This window comes from Strigops habroptila, chromosome 4 (genome assembly GCF_004027225.2).
Source record: "Strigops habroptila isolate Jane chromosome 4, bStrHab1.2.pri, whole genome shotgun sequence".
In the NCBI taxonomy this organism is placed as follows: domain Eukaryota; kingdom Metazoa; phylum Chordata; class Aves; order Psittaciformes; family Psittacidae; genus Strigops; species Strigops habroptila.
This window is the reverse complement of record NC_046358.1, coordinates 38,184,054-38,203,233: the sequence shown is the minus strand read 5'-3', so window position 1 is coordinate 38,203,233 and position 19,180 is coordinate 38,184,054. Positions and strand designations below refer to the sequence as shown.

General features: G+C 40.0%; 1 protein-coding gene across 13 annotated transcripts in view; it reads right to left on the bottom strand.

Moving 5' to 3' along the window:
• Nucleotides 1-14,277, bottom strand: part of RALGAPA1 (Ral GTPase activating protein catalytic subunit alpha 1) — a 128,559-nt gene extending 114,282 nt beyond the window's left edge. For all 13 annotated transcript variants that reach the window (XM_030481881.1, XM_030481876.1, XM_030481877.1 and 10 more), the window contains exons 1-3: nt 13,950-14,277; nt 1,664-1,774; nt 1,101-1,150 (exon numbers count right to left, since the gene is read on the bottom strand). In XM_030481881.1, coding sequence (XP_030337741.1) covers nt 1,101-1,150; nt 1,664-1,774; nt 13,950-14,055 — 267 coding nt within the window. In that variant the 5' untranslated portion in view covers nt 14,056-14,277. The remainder of the gene's footprint in view (nt 1-1,100; nt 1,151-1,663; nt 1,775-13,949) is intronic.
• Between the last annotated feature and the right edge of the window lie 4,903 nt (nt 14,278-19,180).

Sequence of the window (19,180 nt, the reverse complement as noted above, 5' to 3'; positions counted from 1 at the left end):
CTTCTAGCACAAGCAAACATTTGCTTCTGCCTTTTCAACAGAGGGGTAATGAGCTAGATCAAAACAATGAAGAAAAGACATGGGGCAATAAGGGTCTAACTAGCACGTCTCCAGTTAGACTGGAGGATGATCATCTTCAGATAGTAAGAAACCACGCTCTGTCGGTGACAGAAGCAGTTAAAAATCTATTATGCAGCACTTCGATGTTTACGCTAGAGGAGTTAGCACCTTGCAAATAACCTGATTTCCCAAAATGAATTCCTGACTGTGGTCCTCTAACAACCTGTGCAACTGCTTCCAAAGCACAGGTCATCTAATTTCCCTTTAGGTAGGAACTACCTAGCTCTCTTCAGATTCACTCTCCTTGTAATGGCTAACCCTACAGTTTTAAGCATCAATGTACCTTACTGGAGAGAGAGGAAAAAAAAAAAAAAAAAAAGGAAAAAAAAAAAAAAAAAAAGGAATTTGTATTCAACCACGTGCTAAGCATTCATCAGCTTTCAATTTTACATATTTTTTTTTAAAATCACAATCCTTGTTCTATAATTAGAAGCCTCCATGAAAAAGAAAGAAAAATCTTATATTCTAAGCTATTTCTATACTATAGTCTCTGCTCATTAGTTTCTAATTCATCTTAAGATATGTTTTTGGTAAGGTTATTGTGAAATGCTATTTTCAAATAATAAATCTTTTGAAAATAAAACGGATCTACAAAACTAATTCTGCAGTAGTAAAATGAGAAAAATCAGGGACAACATGCATTCAAAAGGTCAAAAAGATCACGACTAATCAGAGATTGCCTTTATAAGAATTTCAAAGCATATAATACATGGGAACCACCACCACCAAAAAGGAATGAACTATGTGCAGATGCAGAAAACATCTTTTTCCAGTTAAGACATTTTCCTGCAAAACTGAAAGTCAAATTCTTTTTCTTCTCACACAAAGCATATAGATTCAACTCTAAGCAAGAGGATGAAGGAATGTAGTTAAATGTAAAGTGTATTTCCAAGCAACTGTAGGGTAAATGTATTGTTACTATTTAAGAGGACTTTATTCAAAGCAAAAAACCTCATATAGGAAGATTCAAGTTATCTTACCTCAAAAATAAAAAGAATAGAATCTAATTCTTCTCTTTGAGACTTGTGACCTAGATGCAATGAAAAAATAAGGGTACACTTTAATTATCAAAACAAAATGTAAAGAGAAAAGATCCCTAGATACGTAAAACAAACACATGCATTTCTACAACCATCATTTTGCATTACTTCTGCAAATAAAACAAGTTTCATAGTTATGGTTTACAACAGCTACAGTTCATATAACTTTCCGTTATGGCATCAACAGCTGCTAGACATTACATTATACAACATCTTGTTAGACAAAACTTTTGCAGAACAGAAGTGTAACACCTTACGAATCTTTATTTTGCAAAAGGGCAAAGCCAGTCATCAGAAAATCAACACTCTCTGCTCACCTCCGCTGTACCCACCTCAAATTGCTCTGCCTTTATTTGCGAAGTTAGTGCTTACACATATTTCTGCACAGCTAATGTTGCCATTTGTGACCACGGACACACACAGCTTTATTTATAACACCCTGCTTTGCTTCATAACAAAAACACAGGCATCAAGACAAGAGATGTTCTGCTTGAAATACTTACCTTTCTGTTTAAGACCAACTTCAATAGTCACAAAGTTTTCAAAGAACACATAATATATATGTGAGAAATGTAGGTCGAAAAACTGTTTGAGATCAATTGATTCAGCATTCTCTGAAAAACAGAACAGAAGGTTATTTTATTTCTTTCAAATATTCAGTCAGCCACTGCATACCATTGTCCTGTAGGAAGAACTGAAGATATTTAAAAGAAAAATTATTATTGGTAAAGAATTTCTTGAAGTTTTCACTCTTTTAAACTGAAGCTAATGAAATTCAATATGACATGCCATAAATGCCTAATGAATTTTAAAACAGGAAGCAGAGTCTTCTTGCACACTCATTGTTTGCAAAACCCAGTCATGAACCAGAATTCCATTGGGACTAGCACTGTGCAGATGAATGATAACTGCTAATTTAATAGAAATAAAGTTAATGATGCTGCCCAAACTGTACAACAGAAAGACCATCACTATCCTCAACTGCAATTACTAGACACAACCAAGCTTACTTCAGAAAGTGGGAGAAGGACGGTACATGAGAACCACATCTACTCTGTAGAGAAACAGGCTGGGAGGAAGCAAACAGCATCACTAGATTCCCACTGCTGCCTCCTTACTCCTTCCAAGCTCCAACAAGCACTTTTGTTTCCCATCTCACCCAGCTGCCAGTACTCCTTTGACCAAGAGGTCACAGGAGATCAGAGGCTGGGACCTCAGGGATACCATGAGATGGAAACATCACCGTGAGTGTAGAGGGATGTGCTTTCTTGCATAGCCCAGGAAGGTTTCCAGACTCTCTTCCCACAACCCCCTAGCGGTTTTGTGCAAATTCTCAGTTCAAGAAATACATGATGTCTTATCAATTTTAAATTAATAATTTTAAATAATCAATTATTTCAAGCCTTAGTACACACTGAACCAAAAGGCACTCCCTGTCCTGTTATTTGACTAGGTAAGACTAGAGAAACCCTTTTTAGAATTACATAAATCTGCATCATCTCACATGACTGGACATCCAACTGGTACAGTATAAAGCACAGAAACAATCAATTGAAAGTATGGCCAAGAGCATGACGTATTTTAATTTCTATTTTATTGTGTAGCTCTAGACGACTGTCAACTCAATTGTAGCACAAATCTTGCTGTAAAGGTTCCCAATATATGTTCAATTTTTGCAGTATCAAGGCATTCTGCTAATGTCTTGCATAATTACTGTAGTGAAGCCAGAGTGCTCTTGAAGAAGACAGTACTATATTAACAGCTAAGACCAACTCCTAAAGTAAGGCAGCTTAGCTAGCAATAAACTTTGTGGTCCAGAGTGACAAGTGTGTGCATGACTACCTACAGGATTGCAAAACTGGACGTTTTGCAGAAATTGCTACACCAGTAACAGATGAGCAGCTGAACTGCTCAAATTTAGAATCTGAAATACTGAAGCAAGGACAACAAAAAACCATGGCCACTTTATGCACACTAGACCATGACTTTCAGGTAGTCAGGACAAGCTATAGCTTGGATGAGTAGAATGACAGTAAAAAATTCCTCGACTTTGCAACTTTTCTATCAAATGCATTTCACCCTGACTTCTTCCCAAGATCACACCTGACAGCATAATCAAAAACAAGTTTTTGGAATTCAAACCAAACAGTTAACAACACCTGAATTTGTGCAATAAATTCTATCTCTTCAGATGAAAGAAAATAAAAACTTAACATTTTAATTACAAAAAAATAACATTTTAATGGGAATTTTGTCCTGTCATTACCTGAAAATAACACTTCAAAAAAACCAAACCAACCAAAAAAACAAAAAACAAGAAACCCCACACAAACTATTTCTGTTAATACCTGAAAAACAGCTTTCCTTCTGAGGGAGGGAAAACATACTTGTACATCTGACAGGTTTGCCACCTACAGCAAAATGTAGCATCTGCTCATGATTGAAGGACACCTACAGTGATTCAGAAAGCTGCTGGTCCAGAAATTTCGAACCCTGTGCTGGTCAAGAAATTTGGAACCCATTAGGTATACCCTGGACCAAGAATTATGGCAAGAAGGAGGAAGGGGGGGGGGAAGCAGGTACAGCACAGAAATAACAATGTAGACCTTAGAAGAGTTTGATCTGGCAATAATCTAGTCTGGTCACCTGCATACACCATTCCATTTCACAGCTACTGCTACACTGAATACAATCCACAAGGACTAACACATGCATGGAGAGTTTACTGCTCTCATTGATTATTTAACATTAAAACTTCCAGCTATAGGCTGCTGTAACAGCTTTCTTCATTAATTAAGGATCTGATTATTTTCTTTTTTTCCCCTAATTAAAATGTCTCTTAAAACACTCAGTTTACCTTTGTCCTCATGATCAGCTGAAGATATAGCTCTTCAATTCTCTCATCTTAAACCCTTTTCTCTAACATTAAGTCATTGCCCCTTCTCTGTGCTCTCCCAAAGTATCATGAACACTGCACAGAGGTAAAAATCATTTCCTGTGCAAGGAGCATATGCATGTCCGTTTCAAATAGCCCTGAACTAGGAATTTGCAGGAAGTCACTTGTCTGCTTTGGCTATTTAATTCTTTAGTGCCATTTTAAGAACAGAGACATATCCTTGCTTTAACATGAAGTGGGATTACACAGAAACAGGCTTTCCTCCCTAACTTTGAGTACTTTTTTCTTTTAATTTTAAACAAAAGAACTTTGTGTTCTCCTACCACAGATCCATGTAACTAACACTAACTAATGTATTCCTTCTGTTCTTGGTACTTACGCCCAGATTGGGAGGAGGAAAGGATTTCAAAACAGATCAGGCATCATATAAAATAGTTAGAAAAGTTTCTCAGAATGGGAGAGAGAAAAATAGGACATCCCTGTATTCCAACAATGAAAAAAATAAGGCTTCTACTCTACAAAGCACAGTTCCAGTACACTAAAATCCATATTTTTTACATCCTCTGTCAAGGCCAGGTTGGACAGAGCCTTGGGCGATATGGTCTAGCGTGAGGCATGCCTGCCCGTGCCAAGGGGTTGGAACTAGGTGATCTTAAGGTTCTTTCCAACCGAAACCATTCTATGATTCTACAATTTCCAGCATCATTTATGGAAGCTGTTTGCCAAGAAAATGCAGTTCTCTCTATGCTTCACAAAAGCAAGAAACGTGGATCTTTGCTGATTTTTCCTTAACAATTTTTGTACCAATGTTTGAGTTAAAAATCTGATCTCTGCATTAACTCTGTGTTCAGTGGTGCGCTTTGGCTTTTTTTCCAAGGAAAAAGTTACATTTAAGCACACAAAACCACCACACAGCTTCTCTGTCCTTTTCTTCTTACCACAAAACTTTTCTAAAAGTTTTCAGGTTTTTTTTATGTTCAGCATTAAGAAGGTAAGTTACCTTTTTTGGTTTAAGTTTTAGCAGTCACATTCATCTTACGGACTTCTGTTCTATTTTGATGCACGAAACACACGACCAAACTAAAAATGGAAGACTACTTATCTAAGCTATTTGTATGACCTTCATTACAAGAGCATTCAAGTACCAAATCAACTGGAATTCGTATTTCCATTAAAACACTGAAATTTAGAAGTTCTACTATTCTTTACCTTAAAGACTAGAGCTGTAGCAAAGAAGGACTAAATTAAAAATAAAACCAGCAATCAAATAAAAAAATCCCCTCTACCTCTTTACCAACTTCTGTGTTTACATATGACTGCACTTTTAGGAACTTGCTTTCTTACATTTTCAAGTGGCCACCTCTTTCCTTAGGAACTCTTTGAAGGTTAATTGTTCAAAACTTTCTGAAAGGTTCCATTCTTTTCAAGTGTCTCAGAAAGCTATTAAAAACTGAAGTACCCACAATGATAATTTTAGAAAGGGAAGCTTCTAGGCCAAATTTTTCTTACAGAAAATTTGTTCTGCCACACAACTCTGCTGAGAGTAAACCCAAGCTCCAATGCTTTTATTACGGTTCAATTAGCAGCACATCACTTTTTAAGCAGGAATAATGAGCATTGACAAAAGTATTTCAACAAACATGTAACCATAGTACACATTAGAAGGATACTATTTACATACCATATCATTGTTAGAATTACAATGCAGGAGTATCATCTCCGAGAGCTTAAAAAATTGTCAGATGTAAAACACGAACCAGAAAAAGCAACACAGATCTTTACTTGTAAGGGATCACCTGAGCCAGATTCTGTAAAGCTTACAGATTCACACATTCAACACCGCAATCCTCTGTAGGAAGAGGATCTCAACTTGTCGGTTACAATTGTATATATACAATTGTAACTTATATACAATTTGCCTTCCTTGTTTGGTTTTCTTCCTACCTACCACCCTACAAATTATTATAATCTCATCTACAACACCTGTTACATATTTACAATGAGTTGAGTTAGCAAAGGAAATCCATCTATGCTATTTAGATGATTATCCGCTGTATGAAATGAAAATATTATAAAGCGGGTACTTGTACTTTCTGCAGAGGACAGAACTTTAAAGTCAAAATACTTTAAAATCAAAATACTGAACTTAAACCACCACCACCCCTCCCATCTTAGATATCTATTAACTTTTCTGAACAGAACATTAACATTCACCAGTTCATGCAAAGCATCACAGAAATTTACTACAGCATTCAACAGAATAGTCAACATCATTACAAATAAAGTTGTAGTTACTTTTATAATCGATTTTAAGCATTTCAGAATTTAATAATATGTTTATACATCAAATTTTAACAGCTCATAGTATTAAAAAAACCCATTATCCTGTCTCACTGGAGACTTACTGGCTTTTATGTCACTTTCCCTCATCCTTACCCAAAAATAAAATACCAGTGACAACTGCAGCAAACAATGGCCTGGAAGATGGCCAGATTTCTAGGTCTATTTCTATAAAGCGGAGGCCCACTACAGACTGAAGTGTTCAGTATCAATTCTCATAACAAACTGGTGCCATTAGAAAGCAAGCAGTTTCTAAGTGTCCTCAATTTCAGCTAACATACAATCAAAATGGCCAATAGAACTTACTAATTCTTAATTCTCCAAGCTGAAAAAAAAGTAATGGCTGCTTTCCAGCAAAACAGTACAGAGTGGTTCAGTTACATGCAGAGACCATGCCACTTAGAAAGGTTATGTGGAAAAACTCCGGAACTAACTGGTGGCTTTGCCATAGTTAACAGACTGTCAAAGTGAAAAAGATCTGATAATAACAAACCACACCATTCAAACGGCGAGCTGCAAATGCAAATATATTGAACAAGGGCTTCATATTAGCTCTTACTGTTCCAGATCACTAACAGCGACTTACCAAAAACAATTTTTCTTTTTTTTAAAAAGGTAATTTTGTCAAAGAAAATATTCTTGAGGGTTTTGGTACTGAAAAGGAAACACACTTCAGACATCTTTTAATGGACTTCTATTTTGCATCAGACAAGTCTGAACTCCTGATCACCACCATCTTTTAGACACAAACATGCAAAGGGGAGAAGGGAAATCCCAAATGAATAAGCAGGTTAACAGCACCAATGAACACACAAGCTGTTACAGATTACCAGCACTCTATAGGAATGAGCAGAAGCAGCTAACAGCTCTCCAAACTAATTCTTTTAGGTTGCTTGCAGACTCCAGTCTACGCTAGCAAACTTGTAAGAAACACTTCCATAACAGCTCAACCATGCTCCAGAACTTAAGCTTTTTATCTAAGTAAGTTCAAACAGTTCTGTAGTAACATACTTATTTTCATCTGGACTGCCATCAGCTAAACCCCCCTCCTTCACATCCAAGCACCCAGAGCCTGGGATTTTGATCCAAGTCCAGCCCTTACCCTGGCAATCCAGCAGCACTGGCCACTGCTGCTCTCCCAAGTCGAGTGTAACTTTAGCCAAAATGCAAAAGCAAAGCAATTCTTCCCCCAGTGCTCCTGGCCAAAATGGAACAGAATGGGTTCAGGGTTAAGTCAAAACAGAACACCAAGTATGATTTCTTAAACTGCACACAACCCATGGCCAAATCCATGAATTACAGCAGTAATTCATGCTGCCATTAGAATTACCAGGAAAAGAAAAGAAAAAAGTACAAGTCTTGCCAAAAATAATACAGCCTTACACATCCACAGAAACTTCTGGAACAGTTATCTCCAAAGAAAATTCCAGGCAACTCGCTTTGCTGTAGGTTCTCACTCGCCTCGCACTTTCATGACCATAAACCATTTTTCATTTATTATAGCATATAAGTGGTATTATAATGACTGATTATTGTGGTTTAAGCCCAGCTGGTAACTCAGAACCATGCGGCCACTTGGTCCCTCCCCTTTTTACCCCCACCCCAGGTGGGATGGGGAGGAGAATCGAAAGAATGTAAGCCCCACAGGTTGAGATAAGAACAGTCCAATAACTAAAGTGTAATATAAAACTAATAATAATAATAATAATAATAAGGGAAATAACAAGGAGAGAGAATATAAAACTAAAAAGAGAAAGGGAAAAAAACCAATAAACACCAGTGATGCACAACACAATTGCTCACCACCCGCCAACCAATACCTAGCCCATCCCCGAGCAGCAATCAGTCCCTCCCAGACAACTCCCCCCAGTTTATATACTGGGCATGACGTGCTGTGGTATGGAATATCCCTTTGGCTAGTTTGGGTCAGGTGTCTTGTCTCTGCTTCCTCCCGGCTTCTCGTGCCCCTCCTCCCTGGCAAAGCATAAGAGACTGAAAAGTCCTTGATCAGGGTAAGCGCTGCTGAGCAACAACTAAAACATCAGTGCGTTATCAGCATTGTTCTCAGACTAAAGCCAAAACACAGCACTGCACCAGCTACTAGGAAGGGGAAAAATGACTGTTAAAGCTGAAACCAAGACAGTGATGTTGATGATGTGCAACACCAATGAATGCCATCCAGCTGAAGCTTTAGGGCTGCCTGCCAGTGAAATAGATTTCTAAAATTAAAATCCCTTTAGACAAATGCAATCTCTGTTTAAGTACCTTGTTTAATACTAAGCAATATATCAGAATGGATGTCCAATGCAGTCTGTTTCATTCTGTCCAGTATAGCTTGACTTTCCCTTTCAGAGATTGCTCATGTGATCTGTTGAGCACTAACCAACCATCAAGAACAACAACAAAACAAAATAATAATAAAACTAAATCCCACACTTTGAATACTCTGTCCTCTTAGCATTACATTTTATAAGCATTCTCTTCATGGTTCCAGAGATAAAAGTGGCATATTTTTAAGATACCAGATACAAATCAAAGTTTATGAAAAGCAGTATATTCTTTTTTCTTTTACTCTGCACTAACAGATTACAAACCTGTAACTCCTACTTTGCAACAAAATGAAGAAAAAAAAATTATCAAGAATTCAGCCCTTAAAGTCAATCTTACACCAAGTATATTCATTTGAATCGCACAGAGCAAGATTATGCAGAAATCATTAAATATTTAAGTTTAACTTTTTTCTTTTTTAATACATATATTTACAAATTCTGACTGAAACTACAGATTCAACAGCTAGCAGCAACACATTTGATATCAAACCTAGAACAACACAAGAAGTCAATATTGTTAAGGTACAACATTACAAAAGGGTCACATATCTAGCTGCCTTAATTATTTACAGAGTTCTCAAAGCAATTGTTTTAACAAAAGGACAGATCAAGCATGATTTGATGCTTGAAGGATTACTAGAACAAACTTTTATGAGCTACTATTTTAAAACCATAGAATTTTAGTTTGATGTTGAAGTCTGATTAAACAATGCAACACTGATTATAAGAACAATGAAATATTATTTCCATGTTATTTACTCTTAAAGATCCCCAAAATTGCAATTAGCTGCTAATTCACTGGGAATTGCTAAAACATATATTCTTCTAGAAAATCACAGGCTTCGTTCAGCAGGCAATACCTAATTCCATGAAGTACACTGTGTGCCTCCACTTCCATCTGCTAGAAAAGTCTCAATGATCACACCTGCACTAACCGCAGCTGGCAGCCTGCCTTATAGCACAAGGGCCTTACTTCTGACAACACCGTGCCACTGCCATACAGACTGCAAGGGAATCCCTTTCAGTGTTCCTGCTCAAGGTTAATATGCTGTAACCACCACAGCAGCTCACAGTAAACAAAAACGTTCCAGCCTTTCCAGCATATAGAAGACAAAAGAACAGTCTGATAAAAAGTCACGTAATGACAAAGACAGCATTAGGGAACTGTATGAGACTTCCCAGAACTAAGAGGGGAAAAAAAAGGGGAGAGAGGGGGAAGAATAGGGGGGTGATGCTGTTTGGGGGTGTAAACTCCTCCCTATGGGAAGAAACTAATCATCATAGAATCACAGAATGGTTTGGGTTGGAAGGGACCTTAAAGATCATCTAGTTCAAACCTCCCTACCATGGGTAGGGACACCTTCCACTAGACCAGGTTGCTCAAAGCCCTGTCCAACCTGGCCTTGAACACTTCCAGTGACGGAGCATCCCCAACTTCTCTGGGCAACCTATGCCAATGTCTCACCACCACCATAGTGAAGAATTTTTTCTAACATGCCTCAGAAGAATCCAATCTCTTAAAGCAGATAGTTCCAGCTGTTTCAAGGCAAATACTGCAGCAGGAAAACAATGAAAAGTAGATTACTTTCGCTTACAGATCGCTATGTCCCAGGATACAAGACATCAATCTCTTTCCCATTTTTATTAGAATTTCTTAGCAATAATAATATTTATTAGTATTTGGAGGTGTCTTAAAGGCTTTAACCTCTATTAAAACAAACTTATGCCTGTGACATGCAAAAATTGGTCACGTATTATATTTACATTAACAAATTATTTAGTCAATTCTGAATTAGTCACCTAAATTATGAAAAAGGCTGAATAAAGCCATACTGAAGCAGAGTAGAGAATCAGCCAGAGATGGGACACAAATGAAGTGGCAAACAGCAGTTATCTACAAGAGTTTCACCAAAAAGAAAAGAAAAAACCAAACAAGCAAACAAAACCAAACTCAACAAACAAACAAAAAAAACAACCACAAAAACATTTTCCCCACTATGTCTACAACTGATAGTTAGAGTCTAGCACTCGGGAGCTTCCCAAGCCAAAAATCTTTTACTGTAATTTTAAATTTGGTGGGCCTTAACAGATTTTTTCCTAATCTTTTTCATATATGTTTATATATTTTTCCCTATCTGCCCCTACAGAAAGGGGTTCCAAAGCTCCCGATGTCTTTTCACATTGAAGTTTTTCTTTCGTCTGAGTCACTCCCATCTCTAAATCCTCCATACGCTGACTACAGCAATAAGACTACTAAAACAGCAGTGGTTTTTGGTGTAATGGTACAGCACTGTTTTACGAAGACACAAAATTTTCTATATTTCTTATGCAGGCTAATTTGCATTTTTTACTAAATTTAAACCGACTTGCCACCAAGAAGAGACTTTCTTCTAAAGTGATACAACTCACTGCATTCTAAGTTATCTTGTAAAATGCATTTAAATAACTCCGTCTAATGCACATTAATTTGTTAAAAACAAATGTAACTTGCCCTTGTGCTGTCCTTTCACTTACTTTCATACTGGGATCTCTGGAATTGTTCAGTCTCTTCTGGTCTTTACTAACAACCACATTATACTATCTTAAATATTTTTAGATGATGCCTAACCTGCACCATTACCTTGCAGTATCCAACTGTCAGTATTTTACCATAATGAATTTTTTAGATTTCTCCTCTTTGGTTAATAGACAATCAGCAGTATATAATTCACAAGCACTCACCTGTTTTCATGACTATTCATTATTTTAGCTTACTGGAGAACTGCTGCTTTGGATGCCTTGATAAAATAGAAAGAAAACGAACTAGTACTCCCTTTCCTCCCCTAAAGTCTTAACCATGAATCCAAGGCCACACTTCAGTTTATCGTTGCTGAAACAGAGACTAAAAAGTACAGCAAAAAAAAAAAAAAAAAAATCAACTCTGTTCCAATACACCTTGCAGGCCTATTGAAAGAAGAAAAGAAAATTCCCTCCTTCTCCCAGATGTGAAACAGGAGAGAATTCTCTTCTGGATAGTCTTTTAGTCTCCAATATGCAGGGGCTAAGAGCAATAAACAAGACAAATTGTTTTTCATCCAAAAAGATGCTGAACAGAGCTAAACTGAGATTTCCTCCCTTCTCCCCTCAGTCTGTTGGCAATAGCTATCTTGGCTCCCCTGAGCATATGGAAACATGACAACTAGTATGATGGGGGAGTTGTCACTGAAGAAACAAAGATATGCAGCACTATGCTGCTCAAGCTGCAGCATAGTGCCTGCATGTGAAGCCACCTGATCGCAGAAGACAGACTTCAAATAATTTGCTATATACTTTTCTTGAACTACTGTAGGAATACTTAAGAGAAATATCCTAGTCCCCCTCTCAAAGACCTTGTTCTTGTACCTCATGCATCTAAGAATACCTGCATAATGACAAAATCTTGTAGATGCACCCAAGACAGACAAGCTGAAGCACACTGTTACACCTTTCCCTACTTACAGTGTCACACTGTATCCTCCCAAACTTGGAGAAAGGATATGTGGGAGCTGTGCCACAACAGCCGAGATATATGCATGTGCGGGTGGAAGAGGGAATGGCTATCACACAAAAATATGCCCCAGCAGATTTATTCTGTCCTACAGCCAGTAAGCAGAAACCTTAGATTAGATAAGAATGTCTGCTTGACACAGAGCTCACAGCTTGCATTTTACAGAATGCACCCAAGTATAACAAAGATGAAGGAAAATCTTGTACATAAAAGACAAGCAACTGAAGTATCAAACCTAGAACAGATCAGATTAAAAGCAGACTGGTTTGCAGACTAAAGCAAAACTAGGAATATTCAACATGCTTTAGCCAGGAAAACTAAATTCAGAGAGGTACTCAGTTTCTTTCTAATGCTCTTTCCTCTTAAGTTTCGACTGATGAGATAGCTAAAAATAAATGTAAATCCACACAAAGCAAGCCACAACTGGCTCAGTACAACTAGTTAAGATGACTGGCAACATTCTGAGTGAGGCAAGAGGTTACATCGGACTACTGAAGTGTCTTGAATAGCGAGCTATCCAACTATTCTCCATTTCAAAAGTCTAAGTAATTATTATGTTGCAGAAAGTAAGTCATGCAGCAGCAGATGCTGCTACACAGGAACACCTGTTCCTTCAAACACCAATACAAAAGAAAAATGGGAGCAATAACAATTTTCCTTTGAATAGAAGGAATTCAGCTTTGGAGGACAAGGACAAGGTACTTAAACACCTCCAGACTGTAGGCAGAATCCAAAATAATCCATTCAGTACTCTGTACTAAATACAGAATGACTTTGTCCCAACCCTGCTCATATGTTGATAAAGTGTCAGAAGCAATACATGCACTGACAAAACTGAAGGGCCCAAAAGAAACTCCAGAGCAAACTTTTTTCAAGGACAGCTTGATGACAATAACTTAGATTTTTACAAACACTTGCAACTAACAGCTATTGTGGAATGGTTAGCTTTGAGGGTTTTCTCCCCCACTGTTTTTTCATTAGGCAATTATTCCATATAATCACAATTTCTAATTCACTGGTCAGATTAAACAACTGTTCATATGGAACTGCAGCAGTGCTTAAGTGTTTATGTTCCCTCCTTGACCAAATAGCAAACCAAAAGTGTGCTTAGACTAACTGTATGAAAGCTTGTCCACATCTACTCTACTGAGCACTTACTGCTGTAGCTCTTACTTTGAAAACACACACAAACGTAAGTTGTTACTGTAAGCATTTAGAGGAAACTGATTAGGGAGTCACAGACACTATTAGCGCTCACCAACCACTTCTGCTCAAGCATACCGACTTTGCAGCATTTATGTAGCTCTAGAGAATAATTCGCGGGGGAAGCACGCCAGCTTTTCAACTCCATCCACAGCTGCCAAATGAACTCCACCTTCAAACTCAGTGGCAATGTACGTGTCTCAATGCAACAGCGGGGAGCACCAGAGGCCTCCCCGCTGCGCCCGCCGGCTCCTGCGGCCCCCGGCACACAGCTGAAGCCTCACAACTGCCGCCGGCCCCACGATGCCCGGCCGCCGGGTGTGGTCCCTCGCCGGAGCACAGCCCTGAGCCCGCCTCCCGCCCCGGCGCCCAGCCGGTCCCTCCAAGTCCCCGGTCCTTCCTGCGCCGGGACTCGGGGCCGGCGGCCGCACAGCCCCCCGGGCCGCGGCCCCCTCCGACCCGCTCGCTCTGTCCCTCCCTCCCGGCCGCCTCACCGATGAGGACGCGCAGATGCTTGAGGCGGGTGAGCGGGTCCTTGCGGGTGTCCAGCACCTTCTGCGTGGATTTCCGCACGTCCCCGTGCGGCTTCTTGGAGAACATCCCGCCGGGCCCGAGCTCGGCCCCGGCGCCGCGCTCCAGAGGCGGGCAGCGGCCTCCGGATCCGCCCGCTCCGGGGCAGCGCCGCCTCCTCCTGCCTCCGACTGCGATGCGGCGGGGCGCGGCGCGGAGCCAACTCCCCGCGGGCCCGGGGGGGCCGGGCCGGGCCTGGGCTCCCCCTTCCTCTTTCCCCCGTTCTCCTCCCGCTGCTTCACGACAGCCGTCAGGTGCGACCCTAGGCGTCCCTATGGCAACCACGCTGTGACGTCACGGCCGGCGCTCCCCTGCGCACCTCCGGGGCGCGGCGGGCAGGGCTCCGCGGCTCAGCCTCCCTCCCGCCCGGCCTCGGGGACCAGCACCGCCTCAGCCCGCGGTGACCCTGCCAGGGGCGGGAGCGGGCTCTGAGGCAGGGCGGGTGGGGGTTCGCCGCAGCACCCACTGCGCAGCTCGGCTACAGCAACTGGTGCAGGAACTGTGCCTCAGCTGTTAAAAGTAAAATGTCAAGTTTTCCCACTATACAGCTATTCCGGCTACGCAGAGGCACTGAAGTGTAGCTAAGTAAGGGATGAATCCCGTGGGAAATAAGGAAATAAAATCCAGGTGAGACCGTGTCCACCAAGGCAGTGACTCCAACCTTTACTCAATCCTCAGTTGTGCAACCAGCAATGATGTGTCTCGTAGTGCCTCTTTCCACACTGGTCCTCAGAGTGCTGCAACATCTTGCCCCCAGCTCCTGCCCACAGTTGCTTTCTTCCTGGCTTTGCTGCCTATGTCTTTGGATACAGTGCTGGCATCGAGGCTGAGCCACCAGGCATGGCTGGGTCTACCACAAAAGTCTGGGGCATCCTCGTTCCTTCTGCGTGCCGTGGGACAGTCATGTCCATGCTGCTCCTGCAGCAAAGCCAGAAACAGGCTCAAGAGCCTACATTTGCCCAGGCCCCAGACACGACCTCGTCGGCAAGGCCCGCAACAACAGCTAGCGAAATGCATGAGGTGACGCATAACCTCTGCAACTGAGGGCTGAATAAGTAATATTGAAAAAGCCCAAAGTTTATCCTAAAAGCCTGACATTAGTTTACAATCACTGACTTTATGAACTGGACAATTCTTGGACTTTTCAACAGACATCTGCTGTTGTATCATTTAAGATACATGAATTTCTGTGTCTCTTTGCTTCGATGTTTTCAAACAGTCCCTGGTGCTTGGTTTTGTACTGAGGAAACCCAGTTTCCCTGAGCTAAGAGTCTGATTGCAACAGCTGGAGTTTTTAATATTAGCAATATTTAACTATTTGATATGTTCTAAAATTGTAAGAGTTGTCCGCATTTGCATATCTGTTACATAAATAACATAGCCTGAGTATTTAAAGCCATGACCAATAACAGTTAACATTATAAGCATAAGGGCAGTGGAATTTAGCCAGCAGGGCATCAGTGAGGGAGCCAGCATCATCTGCCTACCTTTAGCTCAAGACAGAGCTTAAAAATAATAGAATAAGACGGCACCAGATTATGAAATGATAGGAGGTGGTGGTGTTAACCAAGGTAATAATGGCTTCTACAGAGAACCTCTTTGTGCAGAGCACACCAGGCAGGAAGGGCATGTTCCGTGCACTGCAAAAGCCATGATCTTGCAAAGGCTTGACTTTGAAGCATGTGACTCCGATGCCTTTGATTATGCATGAAGGACAGGGCCAGAAAATAGCAAGATTAGGGAGGGGTTGGGTTCTGCTGCATTCCAGGCGGCTATTACTGTACCCAGTTCTTCGCATTTCCACTTTAAAGAAAGAACTTTCCAAATATTTTTGTCCAGCTGTGAGAAGACCCCCATAAGTAAATTTAACTGAACTTTTAAAGGAGTAGTGTAGACAACTAAGCACTTCAGAACTTCTTCCCCCTTCTTTTAACTCTCTCTACAGGGCCTCATAAGACACTCAAAGTAGTGGGGGCAACTGGGTCACATTCATACCATCAATTAACTTCTCACAATTCATCTAGGATTTATGATTTCCAAAGAATTCAGCTGTTGCCAAGTACTTACAAAATCATGAGGGTTTTGGGTTTTGGTTTTTTTTGTTTGTTTGGTTTGTTTTTTTGTTTGCTTGTTTTTTGTTTTGATTTTTTTGTTTTTTTGTTTTTTTGTTTTTTAATCTATTGAAGAGAGCACAAACCTTTCAGTTCTAGCCTGGTTCAACAGTTCACGTTTCAAATGGATCCTCTGGGTATATGGCTTTTCCTGTTTGGGAACCATCCTGAATAACAAACTTTTAGTTAACTTGATTGGCAAGTATTTAGTCTGAGAGAAAGACCCCCAAACCTGATACTTAAGGTTTGAATAGTCAAAATGAGGGTTCTGTACAGTTTAGTGCTCTAGTGCAACATATTGATACTGGAGATGTTTACTACTTTGACCTAAGCAGTCAAATATCAGCATCCTGTAAGATATTTCTAATACAAGAATAGTGGAACAGCTAGCTGTTCGTTGACAAAATCTTGTTCCTGCGCAAAAAAAGCACAAATTCCCATTTCACTTGCACAACCCCATACCTCACAGATGAAATCTGGAATCTATATGCTTCTGTAATTAAGGGAAAGAACTATTCATGAGTTTAAACTCTCCTGAGCAACCAATTCTTGCTTTATTGCTTTGTTTGTTAAGCAGTGTATCATCATTAATACCTTTGTGTGAGCATCTGCTACAAAGTCAGAACACTGCAGTTTTTCCAACCACTACAGATCCCAAGCTTGAACAAATTTTTCCATGAGCTGCAGAATTAATGAAGCCATATTTCCTCTGAATTTGTGCTCTAGCCACTGAATGCCATGAGTCACCTCCTTCTACAATCATAATCCTTCTTTGGCTTAGTCCTTCCCTATCTATTTGAGATGAGCAAGAGGCTGGACTGTAGTTAAGTCTTAACATGTGTATACAGGTTGGTGAGCTGACTGCTGTCCCTTGGAAAGGTAAAAGATAAGTTACACGTTTCCCTCTGTGGGACATTAATAGTGGTTCTTTGTTCCAGATACCGTTTCACAAAACATGCAGAAACTTGGTATATTTAACACTTGTGCTGTCATGTAAAAGTAGATCTAAATTAGACAATGGATTCAAAAGTAGCAGGGAGAGTGCAAGTGGAAAAAAAAAAAACAAACGACACACCACAAATCCAAACCAACCCCACAGTCATTACCTAAACTTGTCTTCTTTACACACTAGGACTATGTCAGCCATACTCAAAGAACAGAAGGGATATATGGCCTATCATAAGGAACTTTCATGTGAAAGTTATTTTCAAATGATGCAACCATTACTAATTCCTATCCAGTGGTGCCAGAGAATTTAAGACTTTTGCTGTGCAAGGTCACCTCCAGCTCACGTTTGAATTCTAATGCAAGCACTAGCACCTATATCTGATATGAAAGAGGCTTTGAAATGTGAATACATAGCAGCAGTTACAACAACATTTTTCTTAACTGAAAGTACTCAAACTCTCAAACACTGAGATGTTTTCTTTTTCTTTCCCAACTTATGAAATAGTTTTGTAATATTGACAAACCCACAAAAGAACTAGAAAAGCCCAGCAGAAATTCTGAATGTCTGCCAGCCTCTTGAGGAGAGCCAATTTTGCACAGATTATTTCCTTTTCCTATTTCCCTTATCTCTCCCCTTATCTCACCTGCAGGAGAAAGCAGAGTCTTTTAGAAACAAGTCATACCACTTTGAGTTTATTTAGATTAGTAGTTTTAAGCTTACTTTACACCATTTGCAGCATATACCAGAATATCTTGCCTAGATAAGAAGCTAAGGTAGATAACAAGCTAAGGTAGGAACATGATCCAATAGCCTTCAAACATGGCTAGTAGCTTGCACAGCATGACTGCTACTTTAACTTGCTGCTGACCTTGTCCTGCAGGAAAAATAGTCTTTTTGGCATTCTTGTGACCCACCTCCCAATGTTTCACTTTGAAATTGAGGATGAAGAATCAGACTGAATTTGGTAGAACATCCAGTGTGTTATTTCTTTTGTGATACCAGATAAAAACTATTTCAAGTGACATAATTTGGTTTGCCAGAGTTCACAAACCCCCCCGTGCTACCACTTCTTTCTTAACCCATACTACAGTGAGGTGAGGCTCAAGAACTAAGTAAAACCTCCCACGTTGTATCTTCCAGATAAATTTCGCTCATGATTATTCTTTCATCGTTAATAACCCATACTGATACACCTGGCAAATATGTTGATGTCCTGTCCTCTTTGAAGGACCTCACCCCCCACAATCAAACTTGTGATGATGAGTTGAAGACAAACTACATCTTCAAACTGAGAAAAACTGCTAATGAAAGATATTTCAAGCTCATTAAGATGTAGAGAACTATATTGGGTCAAACACAGGAAAAGCTCTTTCATCCGTGCTTCCTCAAGTTTTCATCTATCCCTGTATCCTATTGACTCACATTATGTAGCTTTACATTCTTTCTTTAAAATCTTCTTGTCAGAAATACTCAGTTACTGTGCAGTTACTCACTGCAACAAAAGTTGGCAATCAGGTTGATAATCAGAAAGCTAGTAACTGCTTTCTGCGTTTTGGAATGATACATGTTTCCACTCAGGGTCTCCATTCGACAAAGTAGGTGTATAATTACAGCTCTGCTTCTTAGCTTTTTCTGAAGATGCCTGGTCTAATAGCCACCATGCTTGTGCTAGGTCCCACTTTTCTGTGTGTTTCACAGATGTGATTCAATACCCAGACTAGATTATTGTTTTAAGTGCCCAGATTAAATCCTAGGAAGCTGATGCCTGCATTTCCAAGCTGCATAATCCCCCTCTCTCCTGGCTACAAACAGAATAGAAGCATGTGAAATCGAGTATTTAAAAAAAAAAAAAAATCTGGCTCAATTCCCCACCCTGGTTGCTGATTTCCACCGTGGCATGGGAACTTTTATTTCCTTCTGGGGCTTATTTTTAGCTCCCTTAGACCTAGTTCCAACTGTTTGGATAGGAAATTACAATCAGGCCAAAGGTTTCCTGGTTTTCTGCCATTCCTTCCCCTGCAACTGTTTCCAGTAGTTTTTTCTAGTCTTTTTATCTTGCTACTCTGAAATGCAACACTTGAATTTAGGATTGTTT